This window comes from Necator americanus, chromosome V (assembly GCF_031761385.1).
Source record: "Necator americanus strain Aroian chromosome V, whole genome shotgun sequence".
Lineage (NCBI taxonomy): Eukaryota > Metazoa > Nematoda > Chromadorea > Rhabditida > Ancylostomatidae > Necator > Necator americanus.
Genome location: NC_087375.1, coordinates 7,104,759 through 7,114,978, shown reverse-complemented (window position 1 = coordinate 7,114,978; position 10,220 = coordinate 7,104,759). Strand labels below are relative to the sequence as shown.

The window sequence follows — 10,220 nt, the reverse complement described above, 5'->3', positions numbered from 1 at the left end:
CCAGTTCCTTCATCAATTTTCATTTATCCAACCTAAATAATACATTATATTTTTTAGAATACGAATGTAATTAATGTAACAATAGGTCTCTGACATAATCCACCTACAATCCTTACGATTGTTCTTCACCTGCAACGTCACTGTGCTCGGAACAGCTGTCAGTGTTTTTCTTTCATTCTGTTATTTCTTTTCACTGCCCATCACTGCCTGCCTTTGTCATACAGCACGAAATTAAACTTTTGCACGAGCAGATGAGACCCACTCACTATGTCAGCAAAAATTTTGCAGGTGTCAGCGAATTTTTTACTGTAACCATGAGTTTCATCGTACTCAAGAAATTCTACTGTGGGATTATTTTCTTTGCGTTCTTTCAAAATGAACATCTTCAATAATATTTTCGTCTCTTATCGGGTCGAATCTTCGATTTTTATCGTTGCTTTCGCCAAAAGTTTGCTAGGACCCAAACTATGAGGAATCGCTTGCGGCTTTCATCTTTTAGTGAGTTAGGATCGTGTTGGTATTGCTGCTCTCCATTTGTACCAGTTTTTCTGTGGTGCATTATCACCTACTTCACGTTTATCAGTGAATTCTCAGAGTCCAAGCGTTGACGTGAGTTGTATAGCTGTATCCACCTAACGGGCCTCACTAGCGTGTTTTCAGTTGTGTCCCCATGGCCTGCAGCTGACGTTCGATGTGTGGTAGACTGCAAAATAAGTCTGCTCCCGATGATTTGCTAGCTCTTGTCATCCTAATTTTGTTTTTCGAAGGAAAAAAAAAGAGAGAGAAGAGCGAGAAGATGGCTACAAATCCAGTTCATATTTTAGGAATAACGGTTCCACTTTTTTATTGCAGTTTTTTTTCCAAATTTTACTTTGTGAGCATAGATGTAAATACGTAGTTCTTTGCATTATGATTTGGTTCTCAAAATGATCTATTTGATGCTCTCTTTTTTTTCTTTATGGAGCGTGCCAGACGTTGAAAAGTGCACTTCTTTGTCATACCGAAAATCAAACTTCTCTCTCAGTAAGTTTCCACCTTTCTTTTGTATTCATATGCGCATGCTTCTGAAAATCGATTTGTTCAAGAAATCAAAAAACGACCAAATTCTGTCACTTTTGTTGTTGAGGAGGTGTGTTTGATCAACGGCAGCTCGAGATTTCCGCATATCATTCTGCTCAAAAACAAAGTGTCATTATTTTCTAAACCTATAGAGTTGCCACCAATTTGGAGCACATGACATTGGGAGATTGGTTATAAAGCGACTGATATTCTTGTGATGAATAAAATACAACCAGAATTTTATGATGGATCAGTGATTTTTTTTTCGTCATTGATTTCTTTTTGTTTTGAATAGTTGGTTTCGTAATATTCTGTTCAAAAAAATTGAGTCATCGTCGTCCCCATATTGCTCCTGAATGCGTTGGCCCAGTTTTTATCTGGGGACGTGCCGTTCAGAGTTTGCTCGTGCAGGCAATCGCATGTTCGGGAAACATCGCTGCAATCGAACAAAGTCCATCGAACTGGCGGCGCCTGGCATCCATTGTCTCCGCCTTACATTCACAGTTGCAGGAGCAACGGTCACCGTAGACAAACTGTAAGAACTTCCTTCTTGTTGTAATGACGTTTTATTGTCTATTTTCCCTGATAGAACTGTTTTCTTCTTGAGAACAATTATAATTCTCGAAAGATAATGATCTCCGTCAATGCTTAGAGGGAAAGCAAAGCATTAATTTGAAGACATAGATGTAGTTTCGAGACCTACAGCAAAGATTTTTCGCTTTCTTTTTCGAGTCATGGATCTTATGTTCAAAATGGCTCCAGCGTTTGTGGAAAGACCTGTAGACCGTTGCGTCAGTGTTTGCGTTGTTTGTTGAACCGTCAAAAATCTGCGCTCTGATACCGTTCTGCATACCGATAATTTTCCTTAACTTTAGATCTCGTAAGTTTCGTAAGTTTCATATTCGACACCTGTCTTCCGAAATATGATCATAGTGACTCATTGATGATTGATAAGATACGATCATTCTCTTTTATTCTTTGGTCCTGCTAAAAGTATCCTTTATGACCAGTTTGATCTCATGATCATAGTTCATGATAAGATGTTTTTCTATGACTCCCAGTCAACTTGCTATGAAGTTGTGGACGATGTTTAGTTTTAGAAATGATGACACTTTGTCACAAATGTTGTAATTTCCTATATAATACATTGAAAGAACGAAATTTTTCTAGTATAATTTAACATCTGCTTTTCTCCTTTCTCGGGTTCTTGCCTTTATAAAAAGTTTCGCTCCATATGGCAATCTTTCTTTCCTTCAACCCATCTCCATCAAAATCCAATATTCTATTACACATACTCACTATTAAACTTAGTTCCCAACGTATCATCAGGTTTTCTTGTGGATATGTGCGAATTTTTGTTGTTTTTTTTTTGGAGATTGACGTGTTGCCGACGTCTCTTTGTTGCAGTGCTGTACCTACAGACTGGTAGCTCATATTATCCAGACGATCATCTTACTTGTTTTTCTCGCAATCATTACACCTAGGGATCTGTTTTAGAGGTTGCAATTGATTACCACCAATTCATGATAATTGCGAATTATATTGATGTTTATTTCGCACAATCACGTATGATCAGGTATTATTGGAGACATGGATTTCTTTTCTTTCTATCTTTCACTAACTCGTAGATTATGAGGAGGAATTTGCTTCAAGTAACTTTAACTACTGTTGTCGAACGACTTTGGTTTATGCTTCCCTCAGTTTCACCTTTTTCAATTTTTTTTTGATCATCCGTGCATTCAATCTCAGTTTTGTCATGCTTGTTTAACTACCATTCATATATTAGTGATCGCTGATGTTGACATGTGCGAAACTCCACGATATGCGCGCTGTTTTCGCGGACATGTTCATTTAAGGCGTCGATTTTATGGCCGGCAGCGAAGCCACGCCTTTATCGAAACGCGTCCACAACATGAAAGTCCGTCTTGTTGCTTTCAGATAGTGCCACTTACGACTGGTCATCTTATTGAAGGTTCACAATTACCTTTACTCGACTACCCGAGCACTATATTCACCGTCAATGTACTAGATGTTGCAAAGTACTAAATACTACTTGTAAACATGGACTATGCATACCGTGTCCTGAAGAATATGAAGTATTTTTATAACACCATCAATCCTGCAACGCTTTCAGGTAAGAGACCAGTTCGTTTCCATTAGCAGTTTTTCTCTTAGCTTTAGTTTTTCGTTCTTTCTTCCTTTCTTTACGTTGGTGGTTTAAATGCTGCTTTGCATCAACTTTAAAGCTTTAAATATACAAATTAAGACGATTCGTTGGTTCCGTTTTCATCGGGAATCAGTTGATCCTGGTGAAACTGTTGAAGTTATTGTTGCGTGCCTGCAGAATATTCTGCGCCGCATCCCTTCACGTCACTATGCTTGAGAGGAATATGAAATGATGGGGAATTTGTATCAGAGTGTTTACAGTCAACTTTTGCACCATTCCTGTTCTTCTATGCAGACAGGACTGGAATTTATTCATCATTGTATGCATTACTCATTAGCATTTAATAGTTATGATGCTGGACATAGCATTCGCTGACCGCTGCTTTCTCCAAGTATGTAATTTTGCCATAATCTCTGTTAGGATGATCCCTTCGTTAGAGGATAGAAGAGAAGTGACAACCTGGAACTCAATTACGGATCGTTTTGAGTTGAGTATAGGCATGCTCAAGTAGAAGACAAGTGTTCTTGTTCATTAATAACATTCCAACTTTATCATAGCAGTTATTGCAGAAATTTCTAAGGATCCTAGTTCTTTTATGTTCCTGTAGAATATTAGATTGCTGATTTTTGCTTTTGCAGACCCAGACTTTTGCACTTTCAAAGTACAAGGTTGCGAAATTAGTTCCTGTTTTCTTTTTCACGATTTCATTTCCGTTTACAATAAATTTCAATTTGCTGGTAATATCTAGTTTTTGCTCCACTGCGGTACTTTATGAGGAGAGCTATCGGTGATGGGAACTGATGCTTATATCGGATGTGGATTAGTTTGTCTCATTCCAGGAGCTATCGATGTAATTGTGGTGGAACAACCGGACGGCGAATACAAATCTACACCATTTCACGTTCGATTTGGGAAATATGGTGTTTTTAGCCATAGCGATAAGGTATCCGGTTTGTGCTAGTTCTTTTTTTACCGCTATGCTGCTAATGCCACTAAGTGTGGTCAGGGCTTTAATCCGCCCACGTAAAATGTGTACTTAATACGAACGGGTGCATTTTCTTTTCTGTTTGACGTTTAATTTGTCGCTCAATTTTCTAGTATGTCGATATCCAAATCAATGGCGAAGAAATTGACTTGAAAATGAAGCTGGGTGAAAGTGGCGTTGCATTTTTCGTTGAAGAAACAGATGGCCAACAGATTCCATCCTACATGCTTACGTCTCCTTTACCTGAACCGGGAGTTACCCAGTTACAAACCACAGACCAGGTATAGAGCTAATTCTGCCGATCTTCCGTTTCCTTTTTCTTATTCTTCTCACAACAACACTCTTTCCAAGGTTTTAACGGAAAGTGCGAAAATTCTGGAAGAAAATAAAGCCGGCACAGAGGAAGACCGAAAACAGAGTTCGGGAAAGGAGCCGGTCGGCCTCGATACGTCTAGGAGCATCCAGGAGGGGAAACAGGAGTAAGTGGGAAAGTTTATTGAATTATTTTCAAAAATCTTCGAAGTTATTGCGAAAATAAATTTCAGACAATCACTGCAAGAAGTGCAAAAGAGAAAAAGGAACATGCCTTTCAACTCTTCTGTATTTAGCATAAGAAAAAACAGGTAGGTCTCTTTGTAGTTTATTTTTTTTTATTTTCGGTTTGTTCGTTCATTGGGGAAATACTCAAAAGTTTCTTTTTTTTAACTTCTCATTGAAGAGCTTACTACTCCAGGTCTCTACCAGACCTGCAATCTATAGCAGCTCACTCAAGTGGATATCATTCAGATGTGGAAGGAAAACCACCGAGCTCAACGCCAAGGAAGTGAGATTTCATTTGTATTATAATTCCTACGTGTTATTATTATTGTTATTAATATGAAGTATTTTTGTAACACCATCAATCGTTTTTCTATGATGGAGCTCTAACTTACAACTTCGGTCGCTATCGCTCGTTTTTTCAAGGAACATGTGACAACACAAAGTTTCAAAGTTTTTAATTCTCAGTCGCACTTCTTGTACTTCTGATGCTAATGTCGCAAGTATTTGTCTGAGAAAGAACAATCTTTCGTCACAAGAGCGATACTTATACAATATCTTCACGTTTGCTTCTCGCACAAAAGATATTCATGAAGAATCTTTCATCCCTTGATAAGATTTCTCTATGTTTCTCATTCCTACAATAGTAGTAGTCTTGTTCCTAGTTCTTATTCTTTGTTTCATTTATCTGTGTTCCAGACTACCGACCAAACTCCTTCGACATTCGAAATCCCAGGCTTTTGATAAAAGCTTGAAACGTGATCGATCCGTGGAATCTGTAGCAACATCTAGCAAAGTTCCGAGCCAGAGGAGAAAAAAGAGTCGAATTGCTTTCCAGCCGATCAGTATTAAAGTAGAGGTATTTTTTGCATGTCTTGCTTAAAATCATCTGTTGTGGATATATTAACGTTTAATTTGAGTGATTTAAACGTAGCAGACGATATCGATTTGCTTCCTTTGTAGAATGACTCTGATTCGGGGGAATCCTCAGTCTCCTCAAGTCCTAGCCGATCGCTTCTCGATCCCCATGATGTGGATCGAATCGCTGATGGAGCGCTTTCAGATTCAGAAGTTGATCGTCACAGAAACACACCTGAGCCGGTAATGTCATCGTATTTGAAATTGTTCCTTCCCATAGATCTGAATACTTAGGGTTATTCTTGTGCTTGCGTGTATGCTGCAGAACATTGGTTGCATTTAGGTCGTTCGGAATTTTCGGGGTGACAATACTCATACTATAGAAAGAAAAGCGAGCTTGATTCTCGCCAACATTTCCCCTTTTTTTGCTGTTTCCAAGAATTCTTTATTCCGATGATTCTCTTTCTATGTTAGTGTTGCATTAAATTTAGTAGGAGGAAATAAGGTTAAGGGTTATTTACGTAGATAGCTCCTGTCTCGGTTATCACAGCGCCGAATCCCATCGGTACTAGACAGGTTGGATAAATTTGAATATTTGTATTTCAGCACGCAAGCGACGTCACCGACTGGAAATGGGGTCAGTTACCCGAAACAAGGGAAAATAAATTGAAGCAAGAGCAATCGAAAGCTGCTGACACCTTAAAACCTAAGGTAGTTTCTATATTCCTGCCGTTAGCTTGTATGGTGAATTTAGAACTGTCTAGAAAAAACTTCTTTGTAGGGTGAAACATCAGGATGGACGTGGTTCCCGTGGGGTCATCGCTCCTCTCCTGCCCCAGCGGCTCAACCCGCAGAAGAAGGCATATCCTTGGATGAGCTGTTCAGTCCTACAGCAACATCAGACCCTTCGAAGTTGGAGAAATATCTTGGCAAAGCAAGCAGTACAGCGTAAGTGACATTAACCTTTCTAATCATGTATAGGACCTCTGCTACTTTCTTTGTTTCTCGTTCTCCTTTTTTTTGCAATACTTTTCAACTCCTGTTGATAAGCGCAGAGTTGGTACAGCAAGAGGTGAATATGCTTAGTTTTTTACATTCGATCCTGTCAAGTTTTCGTCGGAAAATTTTATTGGCAGAGGTGGGGTATTGAGAGAAGTGTCAGTATGGTTTGACAATTTTACGTCGTTTTTCATTTTGAGTCAGGATGAAGTTTTGTCCTTTGAATTCGAGTTCCTGTAGATTTTGGGATCTCTGGGTCACAATAAATAGCCAACTTGCTTTCCCACTGGAAATAATTTGTGTTGATATCACTTTGTCGCATATTCGTGATATAAGGACCCATCAGTCCAAGATGCCCGAGTGAACCTGTGTGTTGTGTTGTGGTGTGTGGTCTGTGAGGATGTGTGTGTATGTGTGTGTGTGTGTTTGTGTGTGTGTGTTAGGTTAGCACATGAATTATAAGAATTACATAAATTATATGAAAAATGAGGCAGGATAAAGCTTATGTTGTTTAACGATAGCTGTAAGCGCAAATTCACGGAATCCGTATCATAAAGCATAATTTTTGCAGCACAAAATTCAATGGAAACTCTATGGAAATCGATAGATTTCAATTTTTAGGGTTAGCATCGATAGCGGACATGCGTCACGTGGAACATCACAACCGTCTAGCCCTACAACTCGCTCTGAAGACGCAAACTTTGCAGATAAGGTTAATATTTTCTGCCATCTTCACGTGTTTTCTTCTTGGCTAGTGTTTCTTCCTTAGACTCCAACCCAGGAAGCAGCGCCCACCATTGGAAACCAAGAGATTCAGCGAACTCGCAATGCTAGCGATCAGAGAAGCGCTGTTAGCAGTGATGATATATTGTGAGTACCTATGACACTGTTGTATTTTTGTAATGTGGAGGCTTGCAAATTTTGTTAGATCTCGTATCATTAAGCTCATTTCAATAGGAATGGGGTTCTACGTGATAATGATTTTTCTAGATTAATTTTCATTTGTAGCCCGTTGAGCGAGGACGAGCTGGACGACGTAAAACCTACTCCAGCTGACTCGCGTCCTTCATACATGCTCTCTCTTCGGCTATCATCCGAGAAGTTGAGGAGTCTTGGCTTGGTCTATGGAGCCAATGAATGCCGATTTAGTATCACAACGAAATTTCAGGTTTAGTTTGTAATTGTTGTTTTTAGGTTTTTGAATTTTTTTCTCTCCTTGCACCGCGTGTGGGCTACTACAGCTTTTTCGTTTTAGGGAACCTCGTGGTGCAGCTGCAATATTTACTTGTACAAATGGTACGAAAGAATTGTGATCTCCGACATTGATGGCACAATTACCAAGAGCGATGTGTTGGGCCACGTGATTCCGGCCATTGGTGGAACATGGGCCCATGCTGGAGTAGCCGAGTTGTATACAAGAATTAAAAATAATGGGTATGTTTCACTTAGTTTGTTTTCTTTTTTGTTGAATAACAAACTATTGTTCTTTGCTCACATTCTCACTGACAGGAATAATTCATTTCAATTTACGTTTCAGATACAAAATGGTATATCTTTCATCAAGAGCTATAGGTCAAAGTCACACCACCAAACAGTATTTGAGGAGCATTGCCCAAGATTCAAAACAACTCCCTGATGGACCAGTATTGTTGTCACCAACAAGTGTCTTGATTGCTTTTAGGAGGTATGTCCTTTTTGTTTTGCTTCTAAGAAACGTTGCCATGGTAAAAGAGTCGTAGTGATAGAATAAAGGGTATATATTAATAGCAGGGATGTCTACTGCTTAACTTTCATTTTGACTTTGAAATCTTTTTTTAAATGAGGCCATAAGCTAGGATACCCTTTGTTTTCATTATATTTGATTAGGACAACTGCGAAAAATAATATTTACGATTTACGAGAGATTATGATGGGAATTTCCTATATACACATACACCGAAAACATCTTTACAATTTTTGCTGATGAAACATATGGTGACAGAGCATTCGATGGCTTCGATGTTAGTGGAACCACCTGGGAAAACTTGGGATCCTTCTTGTGGGACAATTCTGCAGTACGTAGATTAGGTGTGGGGAACACATATAAGATTGTATGTCATATAGTATACGTTAATCGCAGTTTATGTTTCCCCTTTCTGATTCCTTTGTTTTATACTATATTACAGCAAAAAATGATGTGAATGGAACTGCTTATTGCTTTACATACGAAGTGATACATAAGTGACATATCTTGTGAGCTTTGAATTATGCGATTAAAGTTAGCTGGTGAAAAAAAGAGTAGTAACTACTTTTTTTTCAAATCCTAAAACCTAAGTAGTAAGAGTGACTAAGTAGTAAGAACTTGGAACTTAGAGTAGTAACTGCTTTTGGAATGATCCTTTCTGTTGAGTGAGATGCTCATATAACTTCTATAAAACTTCCTCAACGTTTTGTCATCGGTTCAGCTCTTGCTCATCCTATTATAGGGATCTTTAATAGGAGATATTTAGGGAAGTTATTGAACGTCGACCTGAGGAGTTCAAGATAGCTGCGTTGACCGATTTGAAAAAGCTGTTCCCTGTCAAGCAACCCTTCTTCGCAGGTTTTGGAAATCGAGAAACGGTCAGTTGGTACATCTTCGAGCTTGAATTCAGTTGTATTACTTTGCGTTTTCTATGAGTTTTTTTTTTATCAATTAGATGCTAAATGAACTTTATGTTTCAGGATGTCACGTCCTATCGTGCCGTTGGTATCATGCCGGCAAGGATCCTCATCATTGATCCGTCTGGTCGTGTGCGAAGATCCGATTCTGTAGGCTACGTGAGTAGTTATTCGTCGATGGCTACGGAAACCGTGGATTACCTATTTCCACCATTAATGAGAAGGTTAGTTACGTGATGTTATATTAGAGTGGTGCCCGTGTTCCAACGTTTTAATCTCGAAATTAATTTTAGTTCTATTAGAGTCAAAGGTGAATTAAGTTTTCTGCTGACAGTATTTCACAGTATTTGTTCAGCGCTAAAAGTGAATCTCTTAACGACGTGTCAGTGGAACCTCTTCAGCCAACATGGACCAATCCGCTCGAACATAGGTAATAATAATTGAATTTTACTGTGAAGCATATGATCATTCCTCTATTTCCTCTAGCTCGTTTACTCACTGGAAGCCAGAAACCAATCAGCAAACTCTCACCGACGCCGATCTCGAAACTTATGAAACAAATCGTAAGAAGACGCTCAATGAAAAGGCGAAAAAGAAGTAGTGTATATGATGAAGCGATTTGACAAATACGGTTACGGTACTTCTTGGTGTAGACCTAGCTCGATTTATCCAAATCTGACCCACCACGCTCATATCTCACTTTTAGTGCACAAACGTTTGTTTTTTGAAGGTCTGTTTCCCGATTTCTTCTCAGAGTACTGGTGTTTCTCCATTGTTATGGGTTCAAATTTTTATTGTTCCACTTGCGTTCCTCATCATCTGCGCACTCACTTCAGTAGCTCGTTTTACCATATTGCTATGAGTATGTTGCCTCGTTATACTTGTGCAATTGCACCTGCTTCACTCGTCAATTATGCCTCCAATGGTCTTTCGACTTTACGACACCGCAGGTCTTTGACAGTCACTTTTGCTTGT

The 10,220-nt window shown here is 39.0% G+C and overlaps 2 protein-coding genes across 2 annotated transcripts; both read left to right on the top strand.

Annotated features, from left to right (window-relative positions):
* Positions 1-1,415: 1,415 nt before the first annotated feature.
* RB195_013185 (uncharacterized protein) lies at positions 1,416-2,488 on the top strand (the record flags this gene model as incomplete). Its single annotated transcript, XM_064202882.1, has 2 exons — positions 1,416-1,594; positions 2,467-2,488. 2 exons carry the CDS (start codon positions 1,416-1,418, stop codon positions 2,486-2,488), a joined length of 201 nt encoding a protein of 66 aa, XP_064058763.1.
* Positions 2,489-3,120: 632 nt separating this feature from the next.
* Positions 3,121-9,846, top strand: RB195_013184 (uncharacterized protein; the record flags this gene model as incomplete). Its single annotated transcript, XM_013448924.2, has 19 exons — positions 3,121-3,193; positions 4,066-4,169; positions 4,325-4,492; positions 4,563-4,690; positions 4,757-4,834; positions 4,945-5,034; positions 5,448-5,607; positions 5,712-5,849; positions 6,213-6,317; positions 6,388-6,554; positions 7,227-7,317; positions 7,375-7,475; positions 7,614-7,773; positions 7,861-8,039; positions 8,143-8,289; positions 9,095-9,206; positions 9,309-9,469; positions 9,601-9,675; positions 9,732-9,846. The coding sequence occupies 19 exons, from the start codon at positions 3,121-3,123 to the stop codon at positions 9,844-9,846; spliced, it is 2,352 nt and encodes a 783-aa protein (XP_013304378.2).
* Between the last annotated feature and the right edge of the window lie 374 nt (positions 9,847-10,220).